The sequence below is a fragment of the Petromyzon marinus genome, chromosome 7 (genome assembly GCF_048934315.1).
Source record: "Petromyzon marinus isolate PM22_M1 ecotype Great Lakes invasive population chromosome 7, UKy_Petmar_22M1.pri1.0, whole genome shotgun sequence".
Classification (NCBI taxonomy): domain Eukaryota; kingdom Metazoa; phylum Chordata; class Hyperoartia; order Petromyzontiformes; family Petromyzontidae; genus Petromyzon; species Petromyzon marinus.
The window spans coordinates 14,291,563-14,310,087 of NC_133673.1; the positions used below are offsets into that span (position 1 = coordinate 14,291,563).

At 50.0% G+C, this 18,525-nt stretch overlaps 1 protein-coding gene across 11 annotated transcripts in view; it reads right to left on the reverse strand.

The window, feature by feature from the left end:
• Positions 1 to 18,525, reverse strand: part of LOC116940025 (diacylglycerol kinase iota-like) — a 299,404-nt gene that overhangs the window by 124,084 nt on the left and 156,795 nt on the right. For 5 of the 11 annotated variants that reach the window (XM_032949255.2, XM_032949257.2, XM_032949258.2 and 2 more), the window contains exons 2-4: positions 5,662 to 5,797; positions 3,109 to 3,204; positions 510 to 584 (exon numbers count right to left, since the gene is read on the reverse strand). In XM_032949255.2, the coding sequence (XP_032805146.1) occupies positions 510 to 584; positions 3,109 to 3,204; positions 5,662 to 5,797 (307 nt within the window). Of the gene's footprint in view, positions 1 to 509; positions 585 to 3,108; positions 3,205 to 5,661; positions 5,798 to 10,131; positions 13,678 to 18,525 lie in introns of those variants that run through there. The other 6 variants (XM_032949254.2, XM_032949253.2, XM_032949251.2 and 3 more) reach the window with 3 other exon arrangements.

An 18,525-nucleotide genomic window follows, 5' to 3' on the forward strand; every position in this document is an offset into this window, starting at 1 on the left:
AACACTTGCAAGCAAGAGGATTTCACCGCTCTGCGACTTGGTGGACATCCTCATCGAATTATTCAAAGATATGTTTTGTACATCAAAGTGACAACCGTTATCTATTTTTTTAAACTGCAATTAATTTTAGAAAAACAATGAAATGTAATTTTAATTTCATGATCTGTTATATAACTGCAGACATAGGGACAATCTATACCAGTCAACCCATACGGTTTATCGGTATTCTTGTACAGGGAAATTGAGTATTCAGGTCCATACGGCGTACAGTCGTTTCAATACGGGCACAAAATAATAATTTTGTCTATTTCTTTGTGTTTCTCCCTTGTGATGGGACTTTGTAGGATGGACGTTGAGATTTATAAGGGCACGGGGTCACCAATAAGGTCTGAATTGGTCTGTGACAGGGTAGGTGCTGATAATGGGTTGACAGGTATGACAATCGTCGCTGGTTCACACACATTCCCACTGAGGCTCAGAGCCACGCTGCAGCCCCACACAGCACTCACTTTGGCCAGCTGATCAATGCAGGCCACGTGCACAACTATCTTACATGCGGCACACTTTTTCCTTGGCAGAGATTTCTGCAAAAAAAAGCGACAAAGGGGAGAGAAATACAACGGTGAGCGCGACGATAACAAGAGTTTGTACACGTATTGACCAACGACTCGCGACTTCCAAGCACACGGAGACAATGAACACGTTTGACCTTTACCTCGGAGGCACCTGAGGCCATGAAGCGATCCAACGGTGGTTGCAAGGGACGTTTCGAATGCTCCCACTGGAAACACCAAATAATGCTACCAGTTTACACGATAGACCTGACTCCATGCCTTGTTGTTGCTGAATGTTCCCATTTTGCTGGGGGGGGGGAACCGCGCCAAATTTTACACCACCGCCGCCAGCTACACAAACCGCCCAGGTGACACGATTCGGTTCATTTGGTTCGGATCCAAATCAGGTCCTCAAGTGGGAACGAAAAAGCTGTTCGAGAAGAAGGATGCTGTGGAAATGGTGCAGGTGCCTCGCGAGAGCCTTAACTCGGAGGGAGCACAAGAGGGCACTCGTGTAGCGTTTGACGCTGGAATTCGACGGGGGCGAAATCTTATTTGTGGATACGCGCGACGGCTGCCAAATAACGCCCGGAGGCCTTCCGATGTTTATTCAAGCTTACAGTTGTGAAAAGCACGTAATTTCTTCCGAATATAATGCGCGAAAATTATGCAAAGGCGTACCTGAGCGAAAACATTCAACGGGGGAGATTTTTTTCCCCAAAAAAAACGGAGCGGCAACCTTTTCGGCACACGGTGACCTCTCCGCGCCCCCTTAAGTAATAACAAAATGCCACAGCTTTAATTAGAATCCGTGACTCCAGCAACGAGAGGTGCGTAAGCGGGCAATCGGGAAAACAGCGGCTCCCACCCACGCGCTCCACACACAGCGGCGGCTAAAGTGACGGCGGTGGCCAGCATTCCCCACGCACCGCCTCTCCGGCCGCACGCCACTTTTCCCAAGATGTGAAGACGAAAGTACCGAAGCGCACAACGTCACGCGCGTGTTAAACCAACAGCAACGCCGTGCCCCGCACACCATAAGCTCCACGCGGGCCCTGTTAACTTATTTTCAATTCCACGTAAACGTGGGCTAGGAATAAAAGTGAACGCAAGTGTCTATCTAGCGGACATCTGTGAAAACTACTGGACATCTGTGAACAAGAGCTATATAGCTCATCGGATTCCTCCAGTATAAATATTCTGATTATGAAAATATTAGATATTTTATTTAACGGGAACAAAATTAGTTAGCAGTATTACAGCTGCGGGCAAATAACTCCTCGCGGACATTTAGTTTTCTTTCTGCGTGTGTCACCCCTCTCTTTAAGGCATTTAAACATTTGCAGATGCCCTATATTGGAAGACATCCCAGGCACGCCGGCGCGCCATCAGCACTGAAACTAAGACAGATGGCGCCTCTTTCCCGTGAGCAAGTGTGAGGGTCACGCATCACAGCCCACCATTCCACGTGCACCCATTCTGAAAGATGGCATTTGTATGTCATTTTATAGCCAATTACCTTCCCGCGCCAGCGATCGTCATTTTTGGAATTGAAATTTTAAGTGTTTAGGTGGATGGTTTAATTGGAATACTGTACTACGCTTGAAGTGTCCTATGTTTCATATTTATGCACTTTCAATTGCTTTACACAAATATGTAATGATGGAACGCTAATATTTTTCCTTTGCGATTTACATCAGGACTGTTTAACTCATTGTCGAGAGAGATGTGTTTATACAATTTTTTCGAAGTATGTGTGGCGTGCAGGACAAAGCATGTTGTGCCGTACGGCTTCCCAGCGCGTCGTCGGATGGTGTCGCTTCACATTTCCTTCCTGAAGAAGCTCCCAAGCGCGTGGAGCGAAAACGTAGAATACCGTGCCGAGCGACGCGCGAGAGCCCGACCCGAAAACACTTTGTGTGCGAGCTATGTGGAGGCCGTCGAAGTGCGTGAATTTTTCAATTCAACTGTACGTGTGTATGTTGAACTTCTTTCGCACCGTACGTAGGCAACCGGGATAATCGGAGGTGCGGTGGGGCGGGGACAGACAACAATGTTTGTTTCACGGAAAATCCCGTTCAGCCCGTATCGGTGGCAATGGCACGCAGCCACGAAACATGTTTTATGTTTTATTTCAACAGGTAAGACCCACTGAGCTGTATAGCTCTCTTTCAGAAGCGACCTGGCCACAAATGATAGCTCAGCAAAGTGGCTTGTCATGTGGAAATTTATAGCAGCCAAACACGCTAAACGCATGTTTCTAAATGTGGAGGGAAAAATCAGAGGACCCGGAGAAAAATCCACGCGGCCACGGGGAGGACACGCAAACTCGAAATATACAGCAGTCAGGGTTGGGATCAAACCCACGACCTCCTGCATAACAGGCGAAATAATTAACATCTGGCCACCGTGGCACACATCGTCACGACCCAAACAATACTGCTGAACTGGCGAAGGCAGGTACATCATGTGGGTGTGTGCGCGTGAGTGCGGCGTGATAAGGTCGGGGGTTACACGGGGCGGGGGGGGCGGGGGGGGCACCAATGTTACTGACCGCTGTCTTCGCCATGCAGCTCTCCTCTCCCACGTAGCACACGTCGCCAGACACGCTGGTGTCGTACCACAGATGCTCCCCAATGGAAGCGTTCTCCTGCGTGCAGGTGAGACGGTGGGGGGTGCGGGATGACGGGAGGGGGGCAGGGGGGAAACACAGGAATCAAACAAATATTAGTTATCAATCTATGGGACCTTATTTGGCAGTATACAAAATTATGAAAAATAAGAAAAAGGTTTCACCCTTCCTGGCAACAAAACAGATGTTTCAAAGACAATGCATATATCATCAGATAATTTTTGTTTGCATGTTTTGCCACAAGTACGTGTGATTAACGCAGATTCGATGCCTTGCAATAGGTATCTATTTGAACATCTTAGGACCAATTTTTTATTGCCAGAAAGACCTAAACCTATTCTTGGTTTTCATCCTTAGCTGTCAAAGTTGCCGCTTCAGTGAACTTACAACGTAAAATAACACGTTATTAAAAAGTGATAGGGGGTGTGTTTGTCTTTGCACTGCGACTTGGAGGGAAGTTGGATGGTGTCAAATGATGGATTCACTGGGGATGCAATGAGTTATCGGCGTTCGGAGATTCTCGTTTTATCGCGTCGTTCCGTGAACATGCGGGTTGTCTGAGGTGTAACGGAGTCTTCTCATTGTGTGCACATGGCTAAGTGTTCGATGAAGTCATATACAGTAAAACCTTGGATTGCGAGCATAATTCGTTCCGGAAACGTGTTTGTAATCCAAAGCACTCGTATATCAGTTGTGATCAAGTGACGCTCGGCAGTACAAAGCGTACACGTACACTGCTCGTATTGCAAGACGCTCGCTCGTTTATCAAATTAACATTAATTAAAAAAATTTGCTCGTCTTGCAAAACACTCGCAGACCAAGTTACTCGCAATCCAAGGTTTTACTGTATTTAAAAAAAATAAGATCACTCTTTTCGTCAGTTGCCAATCTCATTGCATTTACCAATGAAACCCAGTCGTCTGCAAAGTCACGACCTGTATACGACAGAAGCTCTCCTAACGACGGTAATTGGTTCCACGGAACCGGTCATCAGGTGATTTGGTCGTTCAACGAGTATAGGAATAACACGTTAAAGACTTAAATCGTCGTGATAGCATCCAAAGTTACCCTTTTTCACCCAAAAAAAGGACTTTCTGATATTTAAACAATGGATATTAATACATAAAGATACTAAGAACATTATAAATACATCATAATTAAAATAAACATAGTTAATCAATGCATTCATTAATATTTACTGTACCTACAACAGCCCGTCGTGAACAGGGGAATGGTCGGTAAGCGAACACATTGGGCTCTATGGAGGCACTACACTACACTATACACTACACTATACACTACTATACACTACACTACTATACACTACCCTATACACTACACGATACATTACACATTGGGCTCTATGGAGGCCTGTCGTTAAAAGATTAGTCATTAACAGGGGTAGTCGTGAAGAGGGGTTCTACTCTACATTACAATACACTACACTATACACTACACTTTGGGCTATGTGGAGGCCCGTCGTTAAGCGATTAGTCATTAACAGGGGTGATCGCTAAGAGGAGTTCCACTGTATCTCTCCGACTAACAGAAATAAATAAATAAATAGATAGTCGTTTAGATTTTTGAAAGTTTACACAGATCCTTCCCAATGTGTTTTCCGGTTGTGCCACACATGTTTCACATCCTGCTCTCCACGTGCTGGCTTCTCGAGGAATGTGAAGCGAAATGTGCCACAGATTGTTTTCCAAATAACACGTAGCACCAACCTGCAAACACGAGCTGGACAGCACAATGGCGAGAACCCACATTGGTTCTCCAGTGAAGGTGACACACAGGGTTATTCCATTCCACATTCCTATGGCGCCCGCCACAGGAATGTGGACTTTCCACCCAATCGCTCAGGGCCACCAACAAACATGGTCAATCAGACACCAACAGAACAAATCTCATTAGATCATCGGCCCAGTCCAAATGATGTATTCGTTGGTACCACTTTGAGATGGCAATGCTTTGGTTGTACCAACATCTTTCAAATTACCTAAATAAGTGAATATTGTAAATATATCTTTTTTAGCAGATACATTATCACATAAGCCACCGTTTATTAGTTGTACACAGACTCTGGTTTCACTAAGTGTTTGCAGTCTGCAGCGGAGGCGACTTCCGCTCTGGCAAGTATGTATGCACGTTGAATTTATTTCGCACCGTACATGTCCAGCTTTATGTTTTTTTTTACTTCTTTCACACCGTACGTAGCCAACCGCGCTAATTGGACGTGCGGAGGAAGCACAACAAACTAAACACAAAGAGCAGTTCTCAAGAAATTTGTTTTCAATCTAGATGATTTAAAAGTGCACCGATCCAGTGGCTTCCGAACGTCAGAATTGAAGAGCGTTCCAGACGGGCCGCAAAAGCGCATCTGAAAGCGCGCGATGCGGTGAACGTGTGATATCAGCGGACCACATCGCCCCCACAGACCGATCAGGAGCCAAGTGAAATGCGCGAGGGACGTACGTTCCAGTCGACAATGCTGCGCGCCTCTCTGTCCGCGGGGTCCTTGGGCGCAGTGGAGGGGAGGCAGGTGGGGGGCCCCGGGGCGATCAGCGACGCGGGGGCCAGGTGCTGCATGCCCGACCGAGAGATGGCCTTCCTGCATGCAGCGCGAGGCACGCACACGCACACACACACACGCGACCGTCAGCTCGCTCGCGCGCGCACGCCAGGGGCTCGCGGCTCGCACCTCGACACAGTTGCAGAGCACAGGGCCCAAAAAGGTACCAAAACGTCAAGCTGGGAAGAGGCACCATCCCAGTTGTAATGGATAAAGAGTGGACGCGTCTTAGGTTGAGCAAGGTTACAAACACTTGGGGGTAAAAGACGATGGGAGGGAGCAGTGCGGGGGAAGAAGCAGGGATAGAAGTGTAGTGACTTGCAGTGTGGTGGTCAAACAGTGTGGAGAAGAAGAAATCGTCAGACGATTTCAGTTAATCTATACAATGTTAATAATAATGCATAAGCATTTTAACACTTATGAAATATGCATCTCACAATCGTTGAGGAACCACGGACATGCTGGAAGGCAGCTTAGACGGTGCAAACAATCGCCCAAGCTCTGCAGTTCTCCACATATGCAGATGTTTTCAGAAAATCAATGAGCGTTTACACACGTGGGAGGAAACCGCAGCGACTGGGAAAAAAAACCACCACGTCCAGAAGGGACAGACGATATGAGTCTGCACTATAATGTACCACCTTCTTCTGGCGGGCCAGGGTATGGCAACTCGACGTTCGTGGCAAGGGAGTATCACTTTTTGCGGTGAAGCAAACCCTCGCCCCCACAGCGCTGGATTACAGACGTGCGCAGGAGCGGAGCCACAGGGGGGGCTGGGGGGGGGCTCAGCCCCCCCTGAAATTTTGGGAAAGTCGGTAATCGGGAATACCGGATATCCGGCTGCTGCAAAATGCTGCAGGCTGCCACCTCGTGCTGCCCTGCAGGCTGCTTGAACGGCAGCCTTTCGAACTTATCGAACTTATTAGCCAAACCAGAGGCTCCGACCTATTAATAAACTCCGCGTTCAAATCCAATAAAATTTGTTTTATACATTTGTGGCGCCCATTGGAAAACATAAACACTGGATATCTCAGAATATTGAAGTCAGCCCCCCCAAAGTCAAAATCCTGGCTCCACCCCTGGACGTGTGCCCCCAATGTTCTTGATGTCGTTGTCAGTCTGTAGCTCTCCACTGCGGGACAAAGGGCCCTGCCACCCACAGTTTTCTCCTATTCCTTCCTTTCCTCATTCGCACCTGTCCAACAGCAGCCCTCCAAGCCGTTTGATTTCGGGTTCAACCACCACGCCGCAAAACCAAACACTTCTCTTCACCCCCCCCCCACCGCCCACCTGCCTCCCATCGTCTCTTTCCCCACGTTGAAACGTATAAACGTCTACGCGTGGCACCTGTTTTGTTGCTGGCCACTTGGCGTTTCGAGGCCTTTAGTTCCAGTGCTCGGCAACCGTGATATGAAAAACAAAAAACTTGCCCAAGCGGCGCCTCCCCTCCCCCCCACTCTTTCGCACGATGACGTAAATAAATATAAAGACGTACAAATGACGTAATCACAAATCAATAGGTAATCATCTGCACTACGTCTTTCGTTTAAGCAACGAGTTAGCGAACTGCTCGAGGCTGCTGCAGCCGGCATCCCAAGTGCAAGTCGAATACACCGCAACTGAAGCAACAGAAATTGCAAACACAAAAAAAAACAAATTGCGCATGAAGGTGAAGCAACACCCCCCCCCCACCCAAAACCTCTATCACCAAGCGCACATGGCGACAAATAGATGCGATCTGCATCCAGACTGAAACCAGCGTGACAACATTCAAAGTAGACTAATAAGTGAAAGCGCAAACGAGACGTAAATCAAAACACGTGACGGGTGCACTCCTGACATCCCGAGGATGGGGCCAAGATTACCGGGTCAAGGCTCCCTTCCCCCAAAGCGAGGGGCGAGGGGCTCGCTACGCGCAGCCTAGCCGGTCGCGAGCCAGCCGTGACAGCCGAAAGCGGCCGTTTCTCTTTTTCAAAGATCGAACGCGCTCCTCCGGCAGCAGACACGGACGTGCTGCAAATACCACGCCGGGCCGCGGGCACGGTCCCAACGATGACGCCCCCCCCCCCCCCCTTGCCAACGTGCGGGCACGCACGGGGGCGTCCGTGAGGGCGACTGCGAGAACGGTAAAACATTCAACGGCGACGCTGGAAACGATCGCCACCGGTGCCAACGCGGTCGCGACGCGCGCTCGCTAAGAAGCGTGGCGAGCGAGCGAGCGATGAAAACCTGCGACACACAAGACGAGATTGAAAAATTAATGACGGTGATTAATTTTAAATGGCCCTGATGACATAGCTCATTCTTTTTAAGCCTCCTTAATAAACAATGAAAATGCGAGTTTCCATGCAGCCTGCGGCTGGGGGTACAGTTTCCCGTACGGGCATCTGAAAGTGCAGGGTGGAAGGGCTGCCAAAGTGAGGAGCATTCTGCTGCATGATATTGGTCAGGCAGGCCCATAAGACTAAAACATATTTTTTTTACACCGATATGTGGAGACAGATCGAAATTCTGTTTAGCCGTAATGCTCCACAACAACACACCCCAGTTTGTATCATGTGTATTTTTTGTATTGAACAGGACCACAACAGTGTAGATGGAGGGATCTTGCCAACAACGTCAAGTAGCCAAACAGCATTTACATAGCAAGCCTGGCACTGCTGACGAGACCCAGAAGGTCGAAATCGGTCCAGAGTTTCCTTGCTTATACAAATTCTGCTGTTTAATGTTTTGCATCCCGACTAGCACGATTGGCTACGTACGGTGCGAAAGAAGTTCAAGCATAAATGGTCTACAGAAAGCCAGTAGGCCAACGACCTAAGACATTTTTTTTTATTTACATGTGGAGACCGGGAAGCGAGCTCTGCTTGTGCGGGCTCGGCAAGCAAGTCAGATTACCCGCTTCCAGCTCTCGTGCTGGAGGGTCCACAGATCACAACGGCACTTGCTCACGGGTGCACGGACTGTGAGCAGAGAAAGAAACGACCTTAAGTGCACCCACCACCCTGACTCGCACCAATAGGCAAAAATAAATAACAAATTTCTAAACGCTCTAATTTGATCGTGCCGTTTTAATGATGGTCACTTGGTGCTGGGGAAACTTGGCCGCCCGGGTTGATTCAGATACCAGCGTTTGTCGGGAAATCGTCTCCTCATTGCATCCGTGGTCGTAGATATCAAGACTTGCTAGGCCAGTGGAACAATTGCTGCTGATGAGCACCTATTAAGGCCAGCATGGCACACGAGGGGGCGGAACTGTGGTCAGCACCACACCTGGCACCTTTTTTTCTCCAAAGTGGTGATGTTTACACACTGCATTAGGTACTCGTTCATTTCTGAATGTAACCTAGGGAAGGCCTACAGCCTATTTAGATATTCTTGGCCGTGGCTGCAAATGGGAATTCAGGTCATGGGTTGGTAGTGCAGTACGATAACCACTTGTGCCACAGTTCCCCACAAATCATATTGATATGCACATGCACGTATCACACATTTCAACAGACACACATAAAGTACAGAGTAGATATCGTACATAAGAGGCATGGGCAGCATGTACCCGGAACCCAACATGGCGATCTGTCATGTCAAAATAACGTGAACGATATTTTGAACTGCATATATGGAAAGAACAGAGAGCTATGAAACAGACTAAAATAAGCACACTCGTTTACGTGGTTGAGAAATACGGGGGTAGAAATGTACTGTATATTTTGGCTACTAGGGGTCATATTTGTATATAACACGTTTTGGCAAAGGAAGAGAAATATGAAAAGAAACCACGATTATTAAATTATTATGCCCCAAGCAGTACAGGCATTTTCGGACAGAACAATTCGACCAAAGGGTAAGACAAAAGAGCAACTGAAATAAATTACACAATTGACAGCATTCACCACCACAGCCACAAAGTGTCTGCAGAGGTGCCATACGGTAATAAAGAATTACAATCGGACAGCAGTTTGAGCTGCGTGGTCGAATGTTGGGAATTGCCGCTGCAGCACCCCAAAATACCAAAACGCTCGAGCAATCTTCCATGGATAGAGGCGCGCGGAGCGAGCCAACGCGCCCTAGATGCTGGCGACCACCTGGGACGCTCCGAAACCTCTATGCGACTTGCGTCGCCAACGCCACGGTGGGTACGTGGAGGTTTAGGAGGGATGAAACTAGTGCCATGCAATCTTCATACTACCAAGTGCATATGCGTGCGCGCGCGGGTATGTGCCCAGTATTATCGACCATGTTCAAACCTCTGTCGAATTATAATAAATTTGCACTGAACGATACATGTAAGGGCACATTGTTATATTCGGCAATTGCTGCGCAAATTATAGCGATAACCAGGAAAATACTGATTTAAAAATTCCAGCACCAACCTGTGCACAACATGAGGTGCCTCATAAAGGGCGGTGGCCGACTTCACGGCCGGCTTACGCCTAAGGCAACGGCCTGACTTTTTGTGGACCAACTTCCATCTGGGCTTTCCTCTCAAACCCGACGCCGTTTCCTCCGCCACCGATGCTTGTCCAGGGTTGCGCGCACATTTCGTCGCAAACGGCAAAGGCGGGGGAGACGCTGAGGATGGAGACGCTGAGGATGGCTCCGGGGAACTCGCCGGCCCTTGATGGGCCTCTACGTGACCAATCGTTTCCCCCTGCGCGTTTCCCCCCTCGTCCGCTCGAGTCCTGAGGACAAAATCGAACTCCTTTTCCGAGCCGTAGTCCCAGTCGCTCTCGCACAAGCTGCCGCTGCTGCTGCCGCTGCTGTTCGCGTCCCGACGCCGGCAGGCCTCGGCGGCGTCGGCCTGCGCCCCCTCCGGCCCCTGGCAGCGCGCCTCGTTCCTGAGGCCGCCGGAGGCATGCGACGGCACGAGGAAGCGCGGGTTGGCCCAGAGCGGTGCCGTGCTGGAGCGCCGGCGCTGCCGCGAGCCGCGTTGCCCCGACTTCATGAGCCGGGAGAGCAGCGTGGAGCCCTTCGCCTTGGCGGCCCTGCTCTTGGCGTAGCGCGCCTGACCCAAGAGGCTACAGCGCCTCCGTTGGGCGAGGGGCCCGGACAGAACGCGGTCCTGCGACAGGGGCCTGCGGCCCGCGGAGAGGCCGCCGCCGCTGCAGCAAGCGAGCTCGCCTTCGGGGCTGCTGCAGCCGGCGCCGGGCGGAATCCGCTTGCGCCGGGAGGCCCGTCGCAGCTGCAGCACGATGTGTCGCTTGAAAAATGCCTCCATGGCTCTCGGGGGCGGCAGCAGTGAAGCGGCGGAGGTTCAAGGGCCTCCGTCCATCTAGGATAGCGAGCGCCCAGCGTGACGGGCGCCTGCCTGGACTTTAGACTGGAGGAAGGAGAGCGCTCGTGAGGGATCGGACGGAAGTGCAGCGGAAACGCAAAATGTTTTTTGCTGATTTTTTTTAAATGAGCCAAATGCCAGAAATGTGTTTAGAAAATTAGGTAACAGACTGATTTTTGTTTGTGCTCCTAATCGTTGGATTTGTTTGTAAATGGGGGTTTGGTTTCACAATGCATGATTAAAATAAACCGTACATTTAGATTTCCTAATGTACCGTGCCAAAAAGAAGCGCATCTGTTACAGCCGTGGTATTTAGTTTCAGTTATATTACTGGATTACCGTATTACACGTATCACCAGTTTGTGTTAAAACTTACTTACACTGTCCACATTTATTTATTTTGTACGCTTGTAATGTGCATAAACAGGTCCACATACATGAATAAAAACGCCCACATTTATCTGCAGACAACGCCATCTAGCCTTGCTCTAAACCCACTCCCTTTTCAATCTGCGACGATGCGATGCAATTATCCTCGCTCGTATTTACACCCGAAAAGCGCCCGCTATGCCCACGCCGCCAGATTATCAAACGTAAAATAAAATTGCCCGATGGCTGAGTGAAACAACGGGGCGACATTCATTCCCACAAAGGCCATCGTTCCGCCAAAAAATTAAAACATTTCCATTCAAATATCACTCGTCTGGATTTCTGAGCATTCACTGCCAGCTCCCAATGTGATTGGACGTGACAACCCAGAACGGCTAAATTCCGTGCAATTCACGAGGCAAATTAAATGCTAACCTGGATCCGAACACAACGGCTCAGGACCATTAATGTCAAAGAGAACCCTCATGCGCGCATATTTTATTTCACATTTAATTCGCATGCCTGAGGCGTAAACACGGCGTCGCTGGAGGACCGTATTTCGAAGGACGCTGCCAAATTTGGGCCTGGAATTTTTGCAAAAGTAATCACCCGCACAATTACCGCTCGTTGTGTAGGCGGGCGGGCGGGCGGGCTGCGGCTTTGGCGCTCCTTCCCGCTACGATATTGTCCACGGCAGTAACACGCGCGAACGTAATATAGCCAACAGCCGCCCAGATACCAAGGCAAACAAGGGTAGGCACTTAAAACGACTGCGCAATGGGGAACTGTGTTTACAAAAGACGCGAGGGCTGGCATATATCGTCGGCGCTCGGAATGAGCCGGCCGTGAGGCTCGCGGTAAACACAGCAAGGTTCGCCGAGCGCCCAAATTACCTCGGGTAACGTTTTTAAGGACCCCGGCACGTACATTATCTGAAAAACTACGTGGACCAAATGATGAAGGTTGCATTATTATAAACTAAACGCTCGACAGTGTGAGAGAGAGAGAGAGGGGAAGTTTACTTTTGTTCTATTTTCATAGTTCCTCAATTTTGTCTTAAAGTAACACTGTCCTGCAACAGGCAGGCAGCTGCAGACCACATTATTTTATTTTGACGCTTAACATTTCAAACGTTATACAAAACGTGGGAAATTCCTGCACGACTTAGAATTACTGCCGCAGCACTGGGTTATCATCATTATTATTATACGATTAGATGCAAGCGAGCGTAGTAGCATCGTCGAGTTTCCATAGGATCGGCTCCAAAAACAGCACGTGACTAAGAGATGACTGTAAATGTCAAAACAAAAAAACTCGCGCAAAAGCTGCCCGTCTGTCTTTCTAAATTAAGAGTTCATTTCAAGGAACGCATTGATCATTCGGTTCTGGAGAATCGGCGGGCACATGACAAACGCCCGCACACGGCGCACCTCACACACGCACAAACAAAAAAAGACAAGCGACGTTTCACGACTCACCTCTCCGCAAGCGTCCCACGCACATCGCGAACGTCGGTCCGAAATTAAGCGGCGACAATTCAAAAATGCCGCGCCGGGACGCGCAACTCGCCGGTTACTTTTTCCAACAAAAGCCGGGTGGGCGGCGGGAGGTTCTTTTCCACGCTCTGAGAGACGGGCAGTCGGTTTGGTCTCTGCGGCAATATTTTCGAGACCGTGGCCTGTTTCCTATTATGACCGCTCGTGTGCAGAGGCACACTTCTGAGTCGAGTCCTTCGCAGTAACGCACAAACCCAGCCGCGCTTACTCACTTAGTCCGAGCATACAGTACGTCTAAATATACGCCGTGTATGGCACGCGAGTATAATTACAGCACATTAAATATACCGCGGGACGGACGTACGTGGGGGGGGGTGGGGAACAATTGCACTTCGTTTGCAGCGCATAAATAATGATCGCTAAAGAATTACGGTGCTTGACCGTAAATAACAAAAAACGTAAACGACAGCGGCGAGGACGACGCCAAAACGAGTCTCTTTATCAATCGCCGGCCGTTCGAGATCGCTGGAGGGACTCTGGCTCCCTGGCTACGGCGCAGCGGGCAGCGGCGAAGTCGGCGTCGAGTCCAGCTCTGCCCCGGGGTTCTCTCTCGCCGCCGCTACTGCCGCCGCTCAGTGACGCACGCCGCTGCCGACGCCGAGAGACGGAAATAGCCCTGGACGAGGCAACCGACAGCGGAGAGATGGAGGGTGAAGGCGCGGCATCGCTAAGAGAGACGGCGGGATGAGCGCGCTTTCCACTCAAATCCAACCAAGCCTCCACCCCCCCCGTCACCATCACCACCCCCCCCCCCAACTCTCACAACGGCCCCGTGAAACAACAAAAACAACAAAATGTATCCAAAAAATCCTCTTTGCAGAGTCTGCGGTGTTTCACCGCTCTCCGCTCTGACACAAAACACTCCCGAGGCAACAAAAATAAATAAAAAGGTCCCACACGCTGCACGCACACACGGACGGACGATACGACACCACACGCACCCGCACAATAAAGACAAAGATCCCCCGTACAGCCTGAACAGACTCTTGGGGCGGATGCTGTCAGCGAGCACTTACGAAGGCCAGCACGGCTTACGAGGTGGCAGGTGGCAAACACCGGGCCCGGCCGCCTTTGTCTCCCGAGTGGCGACGATTACACATCGCACCAGGGAGTCATTTAAGGCCGAGTTGACCTCGGGTTTGCCCAGGACCGGTTAAGATATTTGTCACCGAGTTGGCCGTGGCGGGAATCGAATTTGAACCACCGTGTTTGTAGCGTAGCACGCTAACAATTGTGCCACCGCTCCCAACACAATGCATACACAAATATCTCCTGTGTAGCATACAAGAATAGTAGTGGCAGCAAGTGCTGTTAGCGAGTAGCACCTATGGAAGCTGGCGTGGTGGACAAGGGGGTGGTGTAGACAGGCCACCTTGGTTTCCCGAGTGCTGATGTTAACACCACTTTAGCAGGTACTAATTTCATGGCTGAGTTGACCAAGGGGAAGGCCCAGGGCCAGTTTGGACAATCACCGATGTAACCTGTGGCCGGGAATTTGAACTCGGTTGGCTGGGTTCCGAAGCCAAAGCGTTAACCACGAGGCCACCACTCTCCTCCACACGCGCGTGCACACACACACACATAACCCACCCGGCTAAAATAAAAATGCGAAAGCATCGGCTCAGTGGTTGTGCCTTCTCGAGTGCCCTCGAACGTTGGACATGAAAACAGGAGGAGCGATAACGGCCGAGTCGGTGAGCGCCAAAAAAAAGACTGATGGGGCCCTAATTACCGCGCGTTGCTGGGCCAAAACCCCGCTGCAAAGACGACAATACCCCGCAAAGCCTGAACGAATTGTCGGGGCAAGCGTTGTTTGCAAGCACCTATTAAGACCGGCACGGTCTTAATAGGTGTGTGGCCAACAGCACGTCCGACCGCATTTGTCTCCCCAATGCTGGTGTTTTTTACACCGCACCGAGGACTCACTTAAGGCCGAGTACAGCTAGTGGAAGCCTGGGACCAGTTCGATTATTCGTGACTGCTTTTGGTCGCGAGCACGGCACGCGAGGGGGTGGGCGGCCAGCACCACGCCCGGCCGCCTTTGTCTCCCGAGTGGTGATGTTCACAAAGCAGGTTCTGATTTGCGGCCGAGTGACCTAGGGGAGGCACAGGACCGGTTTAGATAATCGTCACTAGAGGCCAAGTCGCTCACACACGTGCAGGTCTGTGTGGGAAAGAATGGCTGTTATTTCGGGGGGTGGGGAGTAGGTTGTACACTGCTCTGAGAAAAAAGGATAATTATGGGGTAATTATGGGGCTAGTTTGTTAACGGGTTTGTGGAGGCAAACAAAAAGAAATTGAGCCCAATCCTTGGTGACTGATCAAGGTTTACTTGCCAAAGGTTTCCATTATGTCTCCTCCCGTCTGTCTACTGCAGAGGAGGCATAAGCGGGGAGTCTGTTGTCAGACTCGATAACGTTAACTGCATTTTTGTTTCCCTTATAATTTATTCATGAAAAATATATATTTTTTAAATATGACAACCATTTGCTGCTTCGTTGACTCAAACGAAAGTACTTTGGAAAAAAAAAGACAGACAGAATGTTTGGTGAATACAAATTGAATTCTGTTGCCAACAGGCCCTTCAAAATAATTATTTTGCTTTGGCAATTGTGCACGGCCGACTTTGGACGGATTTCATTATTTTAGTGCTCAACAGCAAACCATATAATCAGTTACTCAACTGCCAAAGGGCATTTGAGTGCAGGTTATGGGTGAGGGCTAACCAATCTTGAACCTTGGGGTGGGGGGGGCCTCAAGTTTTTTAAAGGTGCGATTATAACAACTATGATTGGGTGTCGGCATAAGCGTGCATCGAGTGAATGTCAAATGTTTCCTCACAAATTAAAGAGACTAGATGGAGTACATTATTAGTGCATCGCACGGTAGTTTAGGCCGGTAGAAATGTACGGTGAGCAGTAGCGTAGCGGATATTCGGCCGTACTGGAGAACTGCCAACTCGGGTTCGATTCCTGGCCATGGCTGACATCAGTAAAAGTTAATAATACAGTAGAACTCCTCTTAACGACTACCCCTGTTAATGACTAATCGCTTATCGACAGGCCTCCAAAGAGCCCAACGTGTAGTGTATAGTGTATAGTAGTGTATTGTAAAGTAGAGTAGAACCCCTCTGAACGACCACCCCTGTAAACGACCAATCGCTTAACGACAGGCCTCCATAGAGCCCAACGTGTATAGTAGTGTAGTGTATAGAGTAGTGTAGTATATAGTGTATAGTAGTGTAGTGTATAGTGTAGTGTATAGTAGTGTAGTGCCTCCATAAAGCCCAATGTGTTTGCATACCGACCATTCCCCTGTTCACGAGCTGTTGTAGGTACAGTAAATATTAATTAGTGCATTGATTAACCCTCATGACTGGCAGAGCATGGAGATATAGAGGTCGTCGTCCATCAGTAGATTGACAAGAGTTGCTATAAATGATGACCGTTAAAATGTACATGCACAGATCCATAGATTTGCACAGGCCTACATTTAGACCCATACATTTACACAGCCCTACGTAGACCACCCATAGATTTACACAGCTCTACATAGACACCCATGGATTAAGACAGCCTTACACAGAGACCCATAGATTTACACACCCCTACATAAAGCCCCAACGAAGTATCGCAACCTTATCGTGGTGGTGGGGTTTGTGTGTTTAAATGACCCTCAGAGCTATGTCACCTGGAGTCTTCTACTCCTGGTAGGGTCTCCCTTGGTGAACAGGTCTGGGGGGAGGTTCCAGACAAATAACGGTCCAAAACAAAATCCCCTCATGAATGGTTCAAAAATACCAAAATCAGAGAACCTCGCCCGGACAAGGGACACCGGGACACACCCCTGGAGCCAGGCCATGGGGTGTTGTTCGCCGGCAAGCACCCGGTGGCCGGGTGACCCCTCCCAGTAACCCGGTCGGGCCCAGTCCAAAATGGCTACGTGGCGCCGTCCTGTGGGCCCACCATCCGCAGGACGAAGGGTGACGGGCGGGTGTGCGATGCCAGTATGGCAGGGAGAGGGATGGTCTCAGACAGACTGACCTTTGCGATAGACACCCGCTATTGGGACGTGGAATGTCACATCGGGGGGGAGGGGGGGGTAGAAGGTATCGTCGGTGTCACCTCCACACACAGCATTGGCACTGGAACCAAACTTCTCGATCGCGGGTGGTCTCTCTCCTATTCCGCAGTAACCCCCTGGTAAGAGGCCCCGGGCGGGTATGGGGATACTCACAAGCCCCCGGGTGGGTGCTGTTCAGTTGGAGTTTGTCCCAGTGGATGAGAGGGTCGCCTCAATGAGACTTCGGGTCTCAGCAGGGCAAACTCTGCCAGTTGTCTGCACTTGTGCACCAAACAGCAGTTCAGAGTGTTCGGCCTTCTTTGAGACGTTGAGTGCAGTGCTCGACAAAGTGCCGCCTACCGACTCCGCCGTCTTACTGGGTGACTTCAGTGCTCAAGTGGGAAGCGATGGAGATACCTGCAGAGGCGTGATTGGGAGGAAAAATGTTATTGGAATTCTGTGCTAGTCATGGAATGTCAATAACAAACACCATGTTCGAAAACAAGGATGCTCTTAAGTGCAATTGGCACCAGAGCACCGTGGGCTGAAGGTCAATTATTTATAGTTGTATCATCAGACCAAAGGCCATATGTTCTGGACACTTGGGTGAAGAGAAGGGCAGAGCTGTCAATTGATCACTACTTGGTGGAAAGTTGGATCCGACGCTTGGGGCACCAGACCAGATAGACGTGAAAGGCCCAAATGAATAATGTGGGTTTTCTGGGAACATCTGGCGGAAGACCCAGTGGAGAAAGATTTCAAATTCCACCTCCGGGAAAACTTCTGATGCACTCCCAGGGAGGTCGTGGACATTGAGTCCGAGTGAATGATGTTCAGGACCTCGATTGCGGATGCAGCTGTGAAAAGCTATGGCTTAAAGGCAGTTGGTGCCTGTGATGGCGGCAACCCTAGGACCCGCTGGTGGACACCAGTGGTGAGGGAAGTTGAAGAAGGAGCCTTTCCCCCGAGCTATGCTCGGAGAGGTACCGGCTCCCCAAGAGGGCGGCAGCTGCAGCAATCGCTGAAGCGAAAGCCCGGGGCATGAGAAGAGTTTGGAGAGGCATGGAGAGGGAATACCGGGCTGCCTCAAAGATGTTCTGGCAAACCATACGACGGCTTAGGAGGAGTCGACAGGACGTAGCCTAGGCTGTTCTCAGTAAGGGTGGAGTGACATTGAACTCAACTAAGGAGGTAGTCGAGAGGTGGAAGAACACTTTTAGGAGCTCCTCAACCCGGTGGACATGCCCTCCTCTCAGGAGGCAGCCCTGGAAACAGCTGGGGGGGTCGTCGGATCCATCATGGCTGCTGAAGTTACTGCGGCAGTCGAGGCACTTTGTAGCGGCAAAGCTGCTGGGGTGGACGAAATTTGCCCAGAGTTGTTGAAAGCGCTGGACAGTGTGGGAGTGTCGTGGTTAAAGCGCCTCTTCAATGTTGCATGGAAGGCGGGTACAGTACCTCTGGATTGGCAAACTGGGGTCGTGGTTCCCATTTTTAAAAAAGGAGAC